Source organism: Cebus imitator, unplaced genomic scaffold (assembly GCF_001604975.1).
Source record: "Cebus imitator isolate Cc_AM_T3 unplaced genomic scaffold, Cebus_imitator-1.0 Scaffold418, whole genome shotgun sequence".
Classification (NCBI taxonomy): domain Eukaryota; kingdom Metazoa; phylum Chordata; class Mammalia; order Primates; family Cebidae; genus Cebus; species Cebus imitator.
The window spans coordinates 1593507-1611485 of record NW_016107733.1 but is presented as its reverse complement, the minus strand read 5'-3'; the positions used below and the strand labels follow the sequence as shown (position 1 = coordinate 1611485).

The following is a 17979-nucleotide window of genomic DNA, read 5'->3' as shown; positions in this document are numbered from 1 at the left end:
TGTCAGTTATAATAGTATAGGGAAATGAAAAAAATAGTAAAGTGAGTAGTACATTAATTTTAAACATTAGAAACATTGAGAATTAAAGTGGTTTATTTCTTTGTAAAAATATATATTAAGAGTAACTTAAACAGTGCTTGTCCTCTTCTCATCCTATGACATAGGATACAGAGCGAATATCTTTTTCATGCGTAGGTGAAGTTTGGATCAGCTTCAGTGTTTTATCCAATGTTGTGAAATCTCCAAGAGTTCCTTTGCTGGTGCCACTTCTTCTGGGACATTTTCATCCTTATGCTGTAGCCACTTTTCTCATTAATGCCAATAAGTTCCCTTCTTTCTCTGGCTGCATAGAATCTGTTGAACAGCAGCATTGTCATCATTACCACAGTGAGCTGTTTCTTCTGTAACTTAATTTATGTTTGATTTGAATTTTACTTCTTGCATGATCACTGTTTGTTTCTTTGTTTCTCTTTAATATTTGTGGGATAATGGCCATTTTTGTAAAATGTAATGCATATTTATTATTGGAAGACAAGGAGGTAACATAGCTCCATAGTTTACTGTTTGTGCATGCACTGAACAACAATATACAGTGAGTGACCAGTCACTGACAGAACTGATGTGATTGGTCAATGATCATGATGCACATCTGTTATTTATATAGTGATTTATAGACTGATGAGTTGGCAGCAAAGTTTGTACTTCATGCAATTATTCACAGTTAACAAATATACTGGGGTTGTTGGCATTTGAACTGGGGCATTGGTGTTATTTAACACAATCATGATAACTGAAATTTTTGCATATCAGAACTGTGCCATGTGAAGACTGCCTGTATTAAGACACACATTGCCTATTATATGACACTATATTATTTGGCCTCTGCTTTTGTTTTTAGATTCACCTAAGGCCTTCTTCCTTAGAACTATGTTCACACAGACCTAAGCCCATGCATTTCTCTCGTTTGAATTCCCCTGCCTCTTCCCCAGTCTTCCATACCTCTATACCATCCTCTTCTGTTTGTTTGCATCTACTTACCCTTTAAATTTTTCTGTAGACATTGCTTTCTCTGAAAAAACTTTTCTGTTCTTTCACATTTGAATTAACTAATCAGCCTGTGGTGTTCCCGTATTACACAGACTTTCTGTTGTAATATCACATATGGATCACATTGTATTGTTCTTCTTTTTACTCACCTGTCACCACTACTACACAGTGTTTTCCATGCAGGTAGAGACTATGCAGTGCAGTTCCTTGCTATATTCCCAAGGCCTAGCACTGTGTAGAACAAAATAGGTACTTAGTAAAATTCCTTTGATGTAGTGAAAAATAATCAGAATTTTGGTGGGGTATGTATACTACAATATCATATGAAGGTATTCTGGAGGAATGTAGTATAGACTATTTAAACATAGGTATGAATTATGAAATATTGATAATTTATGCTTCCTTATACTTTAAATGAAATATATATTTGATAGCATACATTTTATGACTCTTGTATTTAATAACTATATTACAGAAAATCAATCATAATTGGAAAAATTGCTTCATATGATATTGTAGGTGCTTGTTAAATCAATGAAGCTGCTTGTTAAATCCATGAAGCAGTAAGTTAGAGTTATGCCTTTTCTTTGGTTCTAATGACTATTTTCATTTATTTTTAAGGTATCTTCATGTTTTAATGATCTTCTGGTCATTTGTTGCTGGAGTTGTCACATTCTACTGCTCACTAGGACCTGATTCTCTCTTACCAAATATATTCTTCACAATAAAATACAAACCCAAGGTAAAATTTTGTGTTCTTACTGCGTTCAATATGTATCAGCCTCAGCTATCTATTATTTGAAAGCCTGCTAAAGCAGTGTATTTTTTTGTTAACCTATAAAAATTATTTTTTAAAAATTTCTTCTCTTTTTTTCAGGTACTATGCTAAAAGTGATTTAAAAAATCTGTCTAATATTAATGATGGAAGTCTATTAGAAAATTTTCAAAATATAATGTGTATATGTGTATGCTTTTAAGGCATACAATTCTCCTAGGAAGAGCTATAAAAAGAAAATGTGGCACAAAATTTTCAGAAAGTTGGGGATCCACAAGTTTAGGGTGTCCTCTGTTAACCACGAGGACAATAAATTAAATCAGAGGTTCCCAAAGCTGGTTGTACAGTAAATCTCCTGGGGAATTAAAAAATACAGATTGCTGGGCTGTATCACCATGTTTTGATTGACTAGCTCTGGGTTAGAGCCATGTAATCAGTGCTTGTTAGAAGCTTTCCAGGTGATTCTGAGGCACAGACTCAGGAAATTTGAGGTTAAATGATCTAATCGTACTACATTTTTAAATGTTTATATGATATTAGGCAGTTTGCATAACCAAAGTAATTTATTTCTGAAATGTAAAGAAGGGTGGTAATGTGTTGGATCTATCTCTGTAAAGCAAGGTTCTGGTCTGTAGATCAAGGTTTAGTGTTCTGTCTTTTTTTTGAGATAGAATCCTGCTCTTTTGCCCAGGATGGATGGAGTGCAGCGGCACCATCTTGGCTCATTGCAATGGTACAGTCTTGGCTCACTGCATCCTCTGCCTCCCAAGTTCAAATGATTTCTGCTGCCTCAGTCTTCCATGTAACTGGGATTACAGGCACACGCCACCAAGCCCAGCTAATTTTTGAATTTTAATAGAGATGGCGTTTTGCCAATTTGGCTGGTCTCGAACTCCTGATCTCAGCTGATCCACTTGCCTTGGCCTCCCAAAGTGTTAGGATTATGTAATCCTTCAAAATACCAACAAACCTGAGACAAGACACTACCTCAACTTAAGGAACTATTAAGACTTAAAGATATCCCACTTGCCTTGGCCTCCCAAAGTGTTAGGCCAAAGTGTTGGCCTCCCAAGGAGGCCACGGCAAGTGGGATATCTTTAAGTCTTAATAATTCCTTAAGTTGATGTAGTATCTTATCTCAGGTTTGTTGGTATTTCTACTCAGAGGAAACACAACTGAAAGTGGTGCCCCATATTTTATCAGAAACTATAGTAGTTACCTCATAACTTTTTCATTAAATTCAAGATTTTAGAGAAAGAAAAAATAGTTTTTTTCTTATTATACCTCTGAGGTAGAGTGTCAGTTTCTTTTCCCTTGCTTCCTTTTTTTGAGACAGGCTAGATTTGCACAGACTAGAGTGCAGTGGCAGGATCACTGCTTACTGCAGCCCCAAACTCTCGAGCTCAGGTGATCCTGCTACCTCAGCCTCCTGGGTAGCTGAGACTAGGCATGTGACACCATACCCATCTAATTTTTGTATTTTTTTGTAGAGACAGGATTTTGCCATGTTTCCCAGGCTGGTCTCAAACTCCTGGGCTCAAGTCATCCACCCACCTCGGTCTCCCAGATTGCTAAGATTATAGGTGTGAGCCACTTGTCTGTGCCTGGCCAAGTTATCATTTCCAAATATAGATTGAATTTTTTTTAAGTGAACATAGCAATTGATTTTAACTTTAAGCTTGGAAATATGTTAAAGACAGCTCTCCCCACCACCTCTCGTTTTCTTTTTTTAGCAGTTTGGACTTCAGGAATTATTTCCTCAAGGTCATAGCTGTGCCGTTTGTGGTAAAGTGAAATGTAAACGACATAGGTAAGTTAAATATTTTTTTTTTTTGTTGATCCTTCTAATTACATTTGGATTTCAAGTGATTTAGTTGTGTAATTTTTCTTTAGGCCTTCTTTGCTACTTGAAAACTACCAGCCATGGCTAGACCTGAAAATTTCTTCCAAAGTTGATGCATCTCTCTCAGAGGTAACTGATTTAAAATTAACAGAAATCGTTAAATGCTTATGGAAAAATTTTTTAGAATTTTTTACCAAATAATTATGGAACATCTTAATACACTTCACCTAAATCAGTTCTGGGTTAGGTAGTTGATTATTGCAAACTAAGCCACTTGAACAGTAAGCTAGAAATGTTTTTGAATCTCATGTTTAATTTATACATTTTAGCTAAGGAAAGTACTGCTTTACCTGAAACAGTCATGGAAGCACTGCTTTACCTGAAACAGTTATAAAGATGAAGACAGTAATCTTTATGATAAAGGCAGTAGAAATATCATTTTGTAATTCCAAAAGGAACCCTGGAGTGCAAGGAGCAAATAGATATATATCTTACTGAATTATGACCCCAGTTTTGACACTAATTGAAGTATAGAGTAGGGAATGGGATATTTTTTACTACTTCTGCATAATACTGGAATGGAAAGCATGTTCTCGTATCTTTATTATAGTTAAATTTTATATGTATCTTTTTGGTAACATGTTTTATTTTTTATTTTATTTTTTGAGACAGAGTTTCGCTTTTGTTGCCCAGGCTGGAGGGCAATGGCGTGATCTTGGCTCACTGCAACCTTTGCCTCCCAAGTTCAAGCGATTCTTCTGCCTCAGCCTCCCTAGTAGCTGGGATTACAGGCATGTGCCACCATGCCCAGCTGTGTTTTAGATACTTGTCTTCTCAGTGGTTTTGACAAAACACTCAAGTCCGTGAAGAGAAGGAATGAGGTCTCCTTTGTTCCTAGTACCAAGTATTGGATCATGAATATTTTTGGTAGCTGATCAAAGTGTATTGAATTAAACTGGATGCTAATTAGTTGAAGAAGAGCAGTAGGCATCTGATTCCCATTAAGTTGTTCTTTATCCTATTTTGTATCCTGCATAAAAGCCCATTAAAACTTGGCATTTTTTCCTTTGCTTCTCTAAGGCCTTTTTCATCTTCAAGATACCTTGATTTAAGACTCTGTCTAATATGGTAGTTACTGGCCACATGTGGCTATTAATAAACACTGCAAGTGTGCTAGTCCAAGTTGACATGTGCTCTGTGTGTGAAATATATAGTGGATTTTGAAGATTTAGTAAGATAAGACTTAGAAAAACGGAATGTAAAGTATCTCATTTTTTTATATTGATTACATGTTGAAATGATACCATTTTGGATATGTTGGGTTAAATGAAATATAAAATTAATTTCACCTATTTCTTTTTACTTTGTAAAACATGTAGCTACTAGAAAATTTAAAATTAATGTGTGACTTACATTTCTGTCGGAGACTGCCAAGTTGAGGTCTGTTGAAGAAAACTTCTAACAGCTATTATTTGTGTCTTTAACATGTCAGATATTCATTCATAAAAATGAAAGGACTTTTATAAAACTCTTGGTCCAGTACCTGGCACATATTGGTGTTCAATAAATATTAGCTCTTACATTTAAAAACATATTTTGAGATTTCACAGGTAGGAACTGGGCTAGGCTGTAGTGATTAAAAGTGAAATAAGATATGGTCCCTTTCTACTTTAGAAGTGAAGGCAGGCATATAAACAGGTATTCACAATATAACTTAACGCAGGCAATAATGGCAAAAAAATTAAGATATATAGAATTGATGTAGAGGAGAAGTAAATAACTATTGAGAGGGACAGTCAAATCGGATAACTAGAGATTTGCCAGACTAATAGTGTGGGAAAGGGTATTTCAGGATTTAGGTAGAGCTTTCAAAAGGAAAGAGAGGCTTGAAATAAGGTAGAGGGTTCAGCAAACTGGAGAGTAAAATGTGACGGAGGATGTGGGCAATGAGGAAACAATATTCTAGTCGTTAATATTTAGTGATATACTTACTATATATTAGGCACTGTGCTAAGGTCATGCATTATTTTATGTAATCTACATATAACCTATGAAGTGGGTACTATTATTGATAATTTTACCAAAGGTAAATGAAATTTAGAGTTTTAATAATGTTCTCAAGTTTCATATTTGGCTGATTGCAGAACTCAATCAAAAACTCAGATCTGGTTAAGTTCTTAATTGGTATTTTATATGGCCCTTTAGAAATCACACTATCAAATGACTTTAAGGGTTATGCTGATGGAGTTAAGATTAATTGATACTGCAAGTCAGTGATTTTCTTGAGTTTTCAGATGAGACTCATAGGGTGCACTGGGAGTGAAAAGGAAGTAATGCAGCTGCCGAATGCCAGCAGCTGCCCTTCAAAATCAGTGCAATTTCACCTTTCTTATTTTCATATATTCAGGTTTGATACATTGAGGATTTCTTGAAAGAGGATGATGTGGTCAGATAGATGTTTTAGGTTACTTTGGCAGCTCTATTTAGGATGGAGGGAAGTGAGCTTGGAAGCAGGGAGGTGAGAGGCCATTGCTGCAGTATGAGGGGTAAGAAAATGAGGACCCAAGCAATGGTGCTGTAGAAGAGCACCACTTAGGATATAAAATCAGTAGGAATTGGTGATTGATTGGATGTGGGAAATAAAGGAAGAACAGATGTTTAATGATAACTCTTTCTAGTCTCTTCTCTTTATCCTATTCATTGTTATCCCTGTTTATATGTATCTTCATTTCCCAACTCATATAAACAATGCTTAGTTTTTGTACTAAAAAAATCTAAATTATTGTTCTCTTGATATTTAAAGTAGAGAATTCACAGCCTTTGTTACTGCTGCCAGAGAAGTATGTGATCTGTTTTTGGAAGGATTAGATTAGATATGCTGTTTTGTGGCCTCCCTACTGCTTTTTTAAGTTACTGCCCAATGTTGGAACTCCTTGTAAAAATTATGACATCCTGCTACACCCAAATACAAGAAATGGAAAATTTAACACCCAGGGTTTGTTTTGTTTTATTTCATTTTCTTACTTTTTCACTCCTGTAGCTTACGTACTGATTTTGAGTGTATAGGTAAAATTTTCACAAGGTGAGCATATCTGTGTAACTGGCATTCAGATCAGGAAAAAAACATTATCAGCATCCCATTATACCCCGTCATGTTCCCCTCTAGCCACTATACTTCTGTCAGAGGTACCTACTGGCACCTAATTTTGACCCCTTACATAAATCTTGCTGCTTGTTTCTTCGTTGTATTCTGAAAATACTGACTTACAAAGTTGGGAATGCAAAGGACTAACTTGCTCTTTTTCTTCTTTCCATAGCACACTTTTGGTTCAGTTAAGCTTCAGGCTCAGGAGCAATTTATTTAACTTTTTGTTTGATTATGAGAATATTTAGAAATACTTGCATGTTATTCTAATAATAAGTTTTCCTATTTGTAGAATTTTTATGGTTTTCCAAGTGTTTTCTCATATGTTCTCTTTGATCCTCAAAATCATAGAAGGTTGAAATATACATTTTGTCATGTGAAAGCCTTATATTGCTGTCATTGTTTTTGTTTTTTTGCGACAGGGCTCACTTGTTGCCCATGCTGGAGTGCAGTGGCAGCATCTCGACTCATTGCAACCTCTGCCTCTCAGGCTCAAGTGATCCTCCTGCCTCAGCCTCTCAAAATAGCCGGGACTGCAGGTGCATGCCGCTACACCCGGCTTATGCTTGTATTTTTTGTAGATACAGGGTTTCATCATGTTACCTACGCTGGTCTCAAACTCATGAGCTTAAGTGAACACCTGCCTTGACCTCCCAAAGTACTGGGATTACAGGTGTGAACCACCACTCCTGGCCTACTGTCATTATTTGTGATAATAAAGTTGGTTCTTGGTAATGTTATACATTACCAAATAGTACCATTTATTTTCCAAAAACTAATTAATGTTATGTTTCTTTAAAAAATAATTTTTATGCAGGTTCTTGAATTAGTGTTGGAAAACTTTGTTTATCCTTGGTACAGGTATGTTCTTTTTATAAGATCTTTTTCTTTGATACAGTGAATACTATTAAGTTGAGCATGCTAATGATGTGTTTTTGGTGTAGGCCACGATTTCTTAACTTCGTCACTATTTACATTTTAGGCAAAATAATTATTTGTTGTGGGGGCTGTACTGTGCATTATGTGATAATTAGCAGCACCCCTGGCTTCTCCCATTAGGTGGTAGCAGACCTCTCTGCCACCAGTTTTGACCAATAAAAATGTCTTCAGAGGTAGCCAGATATGACCTGGAAGGCATAACTGGCCCTATTTAAGAACCACTGATATAGGTATCAGTTAATTAATAATTTAGTGATAATAAAGAAGAAGAAAACTTAGGCTGCATTTTGAGACGAAAGTAACTTGTAGAATTCCTTATCCCTCCTAGATGTAGTGATTTAATAATTTTGTATTCAGTTTTCACGTTTGAAATTATTGTACCTTTTGGAAGGGAATCTATATTCACATATTTCATTAAATTGAAAGATAACTTCAGTAGTTTTCCTGGAGAATAAATGTTTTTTTTTTTGCCCCAGAGTACCTTTGTTTTTGGTGTATGCCACATATGTACAAGGGCCTTGTACTTTTGAAGATACAGAAAATACTTTAGATTTGAAAGAAATTTATTTTTAGAATCAGAGAGATCCAACTTATATCATTTAATAAATACATATTTTCTTAAGCATCACATGTTTAATATATGTGTATATGTATTTGAACACTTGCATCTCTATGGCTTATACATGTGATATTTAATGACATCTACCCCAATTTTATATTGATTAAGTATATTTTGAATTTTTTTTTTTTTTTTTTTTTTTTTTTTTTTTTTTTTTTTTTTTTTTTTTTTTTTTTTGAGATGGAGTCTTGCTCTGTTGCCTGGGCTGGAGTGCAGTGGCACGATCTCAGCTCACTGCATCCATCACCTCTCAGGTCAAGTGATCCTCCCACCTCATCCTCCCAAGAAGCTGGGATTACAGGTGTGCACCACCATGCCTGGCTAATTTTTGTATTTTTAGTAGAGATGGAATTTTGCCATGTTGCCCAGGCTGGACTCAAACTCTTGACCTCAAGTGATCCACCTGCCTTGGCTTCCCAAAGTGTTGGAATTATAGGCGTGAGCCACCATGCCTGGCTGAATTTTCGAATTAAAAAAAAAAATGCTACTAGTTGAATTCTTCCGGAATGTGTTACCACAAATGCAATATCCAGTTTCTATGCTGTATTTTCTTGAAAAGCTATGTAAATTAATTTTTTACATTTGTCTTAATGTAAAAAGACATGTAAAAGCTATGTAAAAATGTAAATGTAAAAGCTATGTAACTTAATCTTTTACATTTGTCTTAAATGTCTGGCATTTGCCATTTAATTAAAGTTGATGGTTTGATGGTGAGGCCTTTTGTAAAATGAATCCTTTTGTGAAGACTCCCTTACCTTCTCCCATCTCTGCGTTATGACACTTTAGACGAAATTTGGTTGTATTTCTAAGTGTGAAAGTATCTTTTCTTCTCAGTGGTAGCTATTGATGCTGTAATATCCCCTTCTTTAGGGTTAATAGTGGGAGGTGTGGTTGATGCAATTATCTTTCCTATTCTGCCAAGAAAGTTAACAATTAGCACCATTTTCAAGTTTAAGATATTGTCATTCTTTCTTTTCTTGCCTTTGATTAGGGAAGTGTTCTAATTCTAGGGACCTCAAAACATCAGGAAAATGAAAGTAACTCCTCAGCTGAAGGTTGTCAGAATTTCTGTTTTACAAAATGTTTGAGTTTCATTTAATTTCTTTTTCAAATAGAGCATAACTTTATTTTAACTTTTAGAATTTACATATAAGTATTTTAAACTGTTTAAAAATTTTGTATTAATTCTATTGCTTCTCCTAAATTGTTCATTGTTTTACTTCTTTAAACTTTCTTTGATGTTGCTTAGAACATGATCTCAGCATTGTAAAAATAAATTGTACTCATATATGTCTGCAAGGAAATAAATGTTACAATTTAGTTAATGGGGATTATGTCTTGATGCTAGAATTATGGTAGATGTTTGTTTTCTTTTTTGTACAGTTCTTTTATTCTACAATGAAATGTATTGTTTGTAAATGAAAAAGGAAAGTAGGTTAAGTAAACAGACAAAAGGAAATTTTTTGCTTGTTTTCTTGAAGGTGAAACTGTATTTCTCTGAACTTCTGAATATTTGTTTTTCTCCTTATTGAAGGGATGTGACAGATGATGAATCCTTCGTTGATGAACTGAGAATAACATTGCGGTTTTTTGCATCTGTCTTAATAAGAAGGATTCACAAGGTATATATTTTAATGAGAAATTTGGGGATTTGGGGCTTTATTATTAATGAAAGAGATTTAAAACAATTTTTCGTGGGTACATGGTGAGTGTATGTATTTATGGGGTACATGAGATACTTTGATACAGGCGTGTAGTAAGTAAGAATCACATCATGGAAATGGGGTGTTCATCCCTCAAGCATTTATCTTTATATTACAAACAATCCAATTATAATCTTTTAGTTGTTTTTAAATGTACAATTAAGTTATTGACTATAGTCGTCCTGTATTATCAAATATTGGATCTTACTCTTTCTAAGTGTGTCTTGTAGGAGATTATTTTAAATCTTATTTTTACTTTCTCCTATACCATGCATGTTTGTTTTATCTTCATTTTTTTCAAGTTAAAAAATTAGTGAATAAGTTTTGATCCATTGATCAGTTTTGCTTGCTTGCTTTCTTTTCTCTTTTCTTTTCTTTTCCTTTTCCTTTCTTTTCTGATGGAGTCTTGCTCTGTTCCCAGGCTGGAGTGCAGTGGCATGATCTCAGCTCACTGCAACCTCTGCCTCTCTGGTTCAAGGGATTCTCCTGACTCAGCCTCTCGAGTAGCTGGGATTACAGACGCACGTCACCACACCAGCTAATTTTTGTATTTTTAGTAGAGATGGGATTTCACCATGCTGGCCAAGATGGTCTTGATCTCTTGACCTCGTGATCCACCTGCCTCAGCCTCCCAAAGTGTTGGGATTACAGGCATGAGCCACTGCACCCGGCTCAGTTTTGCTTTCTTTCATTTTAATGCTTATCTTGGTTTGTAGAAATTAGAAATGAAAAGACAGCCATAGAAAAAAAAGTCATGTTCCACTTAGATGTTTTTTGTTTTTGAGATGGTGTCTCCCTCTGTCACCCAGGCTAGAGTGCAGTGGCACGATCTTGGCTCATTGCAACCTCTGCCTCCTGGGTTCAAGTGGTTCTCCTGCCTCAGCCTCCCTGAGTAGATGGGACTACAGGCATCTGCCACCATGCCCAGCTAATTTTTTTTTGTATTTTTAGTAAACACAAGGTTTCACCATGTTGCCCAGGCTGGTCCTGAACTCTGGACCTCAGGTGATCCACCCTCCTTTGCCTCCCAAAGTGCTGGGATTACAGGCATGAGCCACCATGCCTGGCCTCAGTTAGATGAATTTATTGAGTAAACGGCAATGATTATGATCTACTTTAAATATTTTTCTTGGCTGGGCGAGGTGGCTCATGCCTATAATCCTAGCACTTTGGGAGGCTGAGGTGGGTGGATCACTCAGGTCAGGAGTTTGAGACCAGCCTGGCCAACATGGTGAAAGCCCATCTCTATACTAAAAATACACACAATTAGCTGGGCATAGTGGGGGGCTTCTGTAATCCCAGCTACTGGGGAGGCTGAGGCAGGAGAATCACTTGAACCTGGGAGGTGGAAGTTGCAGTGAGCCAAGATTGTGCCACTGCACTATAGCCTGGGCAACAAGAGCAAAACTCTGTCTCAAAAAAACAGAACAAAACAAATATTTTTCTCAAGCTATATTTTGTGCATATTTGGATCTTTGCCTGTATATATTTGTAGAACATTGTCTTAGACACACTTGTCTACTGCTTTGTCAGTTCAATAGGATTGACTATACTGACAATGTATTAATATATAATATCTCGCCGGATGCAATGGCTCATGCCTGTAATCCCAGCACTTTGGGAGGCCGAGGCAGGCAGATCACCTGAGGTCAGGAGTTGAAGACCAGCCTGGCCAACATGGTGAAACCCCGTCTCTAGTACAAATAACAAACAAAATTAGCCAAGCATGGTGGTGTGTGCCTGTAGTCCCAGTTTCTTGGGAGGCTGAGGCAGGAGAATATATATATATATATGTATGTGTATATATATATATATATATATGTATGTGTATATATATATATGTATGTATATATATATATATGTATGTATATATATATGTATGTATATATATATGTATGTATATATATATATATATATATGTATGTATATATATATATATATATATAAAATCTCTGCCACTAGTAATAAAGATTAATCTTGTTAAATGATTCTATACCTGTTTGAGAAGTGAACAGTATAGTCAACTGCTGTAGAAAAGATGTGCAAAAAACATAAATAGTAGTTCACAAAAGAAGATACAAAATGGCCAATGAATACTTGAAAGTAGGTTGTCTCACAGCAAATAAATGTAATTTTTTTAATGAGATATTGTTCTTTTTCTTATCAGACTGGGAAAGGTAAAAAAGAGTGTTAATATCTAGTATTGGTGAAGTGTGGAAAGCAAGTTCAAATTCAAATTGGTATAATTCTCACATTTGAAGGCAGTTTGGTAGTCTTTATTAAGACTTAAAAACATCTATACTCCAGGCCATGCATGGTGGCTCACACCTATAATTGGGGTGGGTGAGGTGGGCAGATCACTCTAGGTCGGGAGTTTGAGATCAGCCTGGCCAACATGGTGAAACCTCGTCTCTACTAAAAATACAAAAAAATTGACTGGGTGCAGTGGTTCACGCCTGTGAACCCAGCACTTTGGGAAGCCCAGGTGGGTGGATCACCTGAGGTCAGGAGTTTGAGACCAGCCTGGCCAACGTGTCGAAACCCTGTCTCTACCAAAAAATACAAAAATTAGCTGTGTGTGTGTCTGTAATTCCAGCTACTCGGGAAGCTGAGGCAGGAGAATTGCTTGAGCCTGGGAGGTGGAGGTTGCAGTGAGCTTAGATCGTGCCACTGTACTCTAGCCTGGGCGACAGAGTGAGACTCCATTTCAAAAAAAAATTATAATAATCAAAGATATGTATAAAAAGGTATGTTCAAAGATTTATTGCAGTATAATTTATAAGTAAAACTGAAAAGAAAAATTAATGTCTACTAAGATTGTTAGTTGAGTAAATATAATACACCCTAATTATAGAATTCTATACAGCCGTGAACAATCATCTTGTAGAATAATACTTATTTTCATGGGAAAATATTTATCTTAAATTGTTAAGTAAAGGGAATGCATATATGCTGCTAGTGGGAAAGTAAATGAGTTCAGCCATTCTGGAAAGCAGTTGGGAGATTTCTAAAATAACTTAGAACAGAATCCAAATGAATATAAATTGTAGACATGAAATCAATGTAGATACCCGTCAGTGGTGGACTGGATAAAGCAAATGTTGTATGTATACACCGTAGAATACCATACAGCCATAAAAAAGAATGAAACCTTCTCCTTTGCAGCAACATGGATGCAGCTGGAGGCCATTATCCTAAATGAATTAAAACAGGAACAGAAAATCAAATATTAGAGGTTCTCATTTATAAGTATGAGCTAAACATTGGGTACACATGGACATAAAGAAGGGAACAATAGACATAGTGACTTACTGAGGGTGGAGAGCGGGAGGAAGATGAGGATCAAAAATACTGGGTACTGTGCTCATTACTTGCGTGATGAAATAATCTGTAGACCAAACTCCCATGACATGCAATTTGCTCCTGTAACGAGCCTGCACATGTACTGTCCGAACCTAACATAAAAGTTGGAAAGAAAAAGGGGGGAAAAATCAAATATACAAAGGAAAAAAGAAACAATCAAGTGGAATAGATTGGAAACTAATATGTGTTTTTTTTTTACTTTGAAAACAAAGTTCATATATTAAAGCTTGTTAATGCATATATTAAGGACATATACCTCCTTATCACCGTTAACTTTTATTGTGATGGTGAGCTGATGCTGATTTTGTTTTTTTCCATGCACTTCTTTGTATTTGTCTTTTTCTATTGCATTTAACATTTATCACTTTTGAAAATAGTTGACAAACAGTAATCACTTTGTTTTAAAAAGTCTTGGATAATTGTCTCATAATATTTAAGTGGAATGAAAGATTTAGTAAGAAATATCAATTAGTTGATGACAAACTATTTTTTTTTTAATTGCATTTTAGGTTTTGGGGTACATGTGAAGAACATGCAAGATTGTTGCTTAGGTACACACGTGGCAGTGTGATTTGCTGCCTTCCTCCCCATCACCTATATCTGGCATTTCTCCCCATGCTATCTCTCCCCAACTCCCCACCCACTGCTGTCCCTCCCCTATTTCCCGCCGAGAGACCCCAGTGTGTGATGCTCCCCTCCCTGTGTCCATGTGTTCTCATTGTTCACCCGCCTATGAGTGAGAACATGCAGTGTTTGATTTTCTGTTCTTGTGTCAGTTTGCTGAGAATGATGGTTTCCAGGTTCATCCATGTCCCTACAAAGGACACGAACTCATCGTTTTTGATGGCTGCATAATATTCCATGGCGTATATGTGCCACATTTTCCCTGTCCAGTCTATCATCGATGGGCATTTGGGTTGGTTCCAGGTTTTTGCTATTGTAAACTGTGCTGCAATGAACATTCGTGTACATGTGTCCTTATCATAGAACGATTTATAATCCTTTGGATATATACCCAGTAATGGGATTGCTGGGTCAAATGGAATTTCTGTTTCTAGGGTCTTCCACAATGGTTCAACTAATTTACACTCCCACCAACAGTGTAAAAGTGTTCCTATTTCTCCACATCCTCTCCAGCATCTGTTGTCTTCAGATTTTTTAATAATCGCCATTCTAACGGGCGTGAGATGGTGTCTCAGTGTAGTTTTGATTTGCATTTCTCTAATGACCAGTGATGATGAGCATGTTTTCATATGCTTGTTGGCCTTTTGTATGTCTTCTTTTGTAAGGTGTCTGTTCATATCCTTCACCCACTTTTGAATGGGCTTGTTTTTTTTTTCTTGTAAATCTGTTTTAGTTCTTTGTAGATTCTGGATATCAGCCCTTTGTCAGATGGATAGATTGCAAAAATATTTTCCCATTCTGTTGGTTGCCAGTTCACTCTAACAACTGTTTCTCTTGCTGTGCAGAAGCTGTGGAGTTTGATTAGGTCCCATTTGTCTATTTTGGCTTTTGTTGTCAATGCTTTTGGTGTTTTGGTCATAAAGTCCTTGCCTACGCCTATGTTCTGAATGGTCTTGCCTAGGTTTTCTTCTAGGGTTTTTATGGTGTTAGGTCTTATGTTTAAGTGTTTAATCCATCTGGAGTTAATTTTAGTGTAAGGTGTCAGGAAGGGGTCCAGTTTCTGCTTTCTGCACATGGCTAGCCAGTTTTCCCAACACCATTTATTAAACAGGGACTCCTTTCCCCATTGCTTGTTTTTGTCAGGTTTGATGACAAACCATTTAAGTTATACTTTGGAATAAGTAAAAATTGATTTATCAAATTAATTTTGATTGCCGTATTACAATTAGCTAATAAACATTAGTTAATAGAACAATTCTGCTATGTTAGGCTTTATTTTTTTTTAATACCGGGTCTTACTCTGTCACCCAGGCTGGAGTGCAGTGAAATCTTGGCTCACTGCAACCTCTGCCTTTCGGGTTCAAGCAATTCTCCTGCCTCAGCCTTACAAGTAGCTGGGATTACTGGCACATGCCAGTACCACCCGGCTAAGATTTTTTGTATTTTTAGTAGAGACTGAGTTTCACCATATTTGCCAGGCTGGTCTGGAACTCCTGACTTTAGATGATCTACCTGCCTTAGCCTCCCATAGTGCTGGGATTACAGGCATGGGCCAGCATGCCCAGCCTCTCTGTTTGTTTGTTTGTTTTTTAAGATAGAGTCTCACTTTGTCACCCAGGCTGGAGTGCAGTGGTGCCATCTTGGCTCACTGCAATCTCTGTCTCCCGGGTTCAAGTGATTTTCTTGCCTCAGCTTCCGGAGTAGCTAGGATTACAGGCGTCTGCCACTGCGCCCAGCTAATTTTTGTATTTTTAGTAGAGGCAGAGTTTCACCATGTTGGCCAGGCTGGTTTCGAACTCCTAACTTCAAGTGATTCACCCGCTTTGGTCTCCCAAAGTACTGGGATTGCAGGTGTGAGCCACTGTGCCAGACATATGTTAGGCTTTGGGATAGCTTAGTGGATTCAAATTAATAGCACCTCATACTTGGAGTGTTTTATATGTATGTACGTGTATTTTAAGAACGGTTTTATTGAGATGTAATTTATATGTCATGTAATTCACCCATTTAAAGTGTATGATTTGATGATTTTTAGCATATTCACAGTTGTACAACCATCCCCATAGTCAATTTTAGAACATTTTCATCACCCAGAAAGAGACCTGTACCCTCTGGCCATAAACACCAACCATCCTATCCCTTCATCCATAGCCAACCACAAATCTACTTTGTATATCTATGGATTTGTATATCTATTCTGGACATTTTATACACATGGAGTCATACAATATGTGGCCTTTTGTGACGGGTTTCTTTTACTCAGCATAATGTTCTCAAGGTTTATCCATGATATGTTGTAGCATGTAACAATATTTCATTCTTTTTATGGCTAATATTCCATTGTATGAATGTACTACATTTTGTTTATCCATTCATCAGTTGATGTACATTTGTATTGTTTCTACCTTTTGTATATTACATACCTATTAGCATTTGTGTACAGGTTTTTTTTTGTTGGGTATATATATTTTCACTCATCTTGGGTATATACATAGGAGTACAATTGCTGGATCAAATGCTAACTCTATGTCTAAACACTTTGATGACCTGCCAGACTATTTTCCAAAGTGGCTTCACCATTTACATTCCCATCTGCAGTATATGAGAATCTCTATTTCTCCACATACTTACCAGAACTAGTTATTACCTCACTCTTTTATTCTGACCATCCTAGTAGATGTGACATGGTATTCCACTGTGGCTTTGATTTGCATTTCCCTGATGCCAGTAATGTTGAACAACTTCTATGCTTATTTGCCATCTGTCTGTCGTCTTTGAAGAAATGTCCATTCAGATTCTTTACCTGCATTTTAACTGGGTTTTTAAAAATTATTATTATTACTGAGTTGTAAAAGTTCTTTATATTGATATACGTCCTTTATCAGGTAAATTATTTGCAAAATATTTTCTGTGATTTTCCAAATTATACTATAAATTCTTCCTATTTTATCTGCATCACTATCCTGGAAGGTATATGGGTCATTATTATATTCATTTTCTAGAAAGGTATTAACTTTGTCAAAGTGTTAGCAGTTGTTAATGGGCAAAAGATTAGGCCTGGGTCATCTTATACCTTCTACAGTGTTCTGTTTGTGATTTTGTTGACTGTGTAATGTAAATTGGAAGTTTGGGGATAATGAAAACAAAGAATCATTTAGGGTCTAGAATTTTTTTAACAATCAAAGTTTAGTGACAAACCCATTATTTTACCATTTTAATTCTGACCTGAATTCCCTAAAGTGGAACTTATCAAATCTTACTGAATATTCTCAGAAGACAAGACTTTACAAAATGTTTGAAAACTAAAACATCTTGTTTATTTGATAAATATGAGAGTAATTTATAAGCAAGTACCAAGTGGCCAAGGGCAAATGGAGAGTGATGTTACTTTCAGTGAGGTGTAATACTAGCAAGAATATCCCCTCTTACTGAATGTGTTTGATCTGGGTTTTATCAGCAAGTCATTAAATTTGGGGTTTTATGATCCATCATACTTACTAGATTTATCACCCTGGAATTTTGTTCCTTTCCTTAATGTGGAATTTAAAAAGAATTCAAAAATTGACACTATTGTGATGGAATTTTCTCATTCCTTTGATAAAGGAAATATATAATGTATTAAATTTTATATTGGAAGTTAAGCCTGTTGAAGTCCAATAAATATGCTTTCTGGTGATTTATTTATAATTTATTTTTAGTAACTTTTTTCGTGTTTTCTGTGTGTGCATATAAGCCCTCAGCCTTCCCTCACTAACCTCCCATGATCACCGAAGCTTCTAGTCTTTAGGTTGAAAAGTCTTGGAGGGGAATAATGAAACTTAATTTTATTCTAAAATAGAGTGTTTCCATATATGGTGTTTTTTTTTTTTTTTTTTTTTTTTTTTTTTAGACTGAGTCTCACTCTGTTGCCCAGGCTGGAGT

The 17979-nt window shown here is 36.1% G+C and overlaps 2 protein-coding genes across 8 annotated transcripts in view; both read left to right on the top strand.

Annotated features, from left to right (window-relative positions):
• The window catches only part of LOC119468374 (sorting nexin-14-like), a 38556-nt gene that overhangs the window by 19256 nt on the left and 1321 nt on the right, over positions 1-17979 (top strand). For 4 of the 6 annotated variants that reach the window (XM_037731760.1, XM_037731758.1, XM_037731756.1 and 1 more), the window contains exons 2-6: positions 1669-1789; positions 3556-3632; positions 3716-3794; positions 7628-7671; positions 9903-9990. In XM_037731760.1, the coding sequence (XP_037587688.1) occupies positions 1685-1789; positions 3556-3632; positions 3716-3794; positions 7628-7671; positions 9903-9990 (393 nt within the window). In that variant the 5' untranslated portion in view covers positions 1669-1684. The remainder of the gene's footprint in view (positions 1-1668; positions 1790-3555; positions 3633-3715; positions 3795-7627; positions 7672-9902; positions 9991-17979) is intronic. The other 2 variants (XM_037731762.1, XM_037731757.1) reach the window with 1 other exon arrangement.
• Positions 1858-17979, top strand: part of SNX14 (sorting nexin 14) — an 84319-nt gene continuing 68197 nt past the window's right edge. For both annotated transcript variants that reach the window (XM_037731755.1, XM_037731754.1), the window contains exons 1-2: positions 1858-1864; positions 4334-4338. The gene's annotated coding sequence lies outside the window, so the exon portion shown is untranslated. The remainder of the gene's footprint in view (positions 1865-4333; positions 4339-17979) is intronic.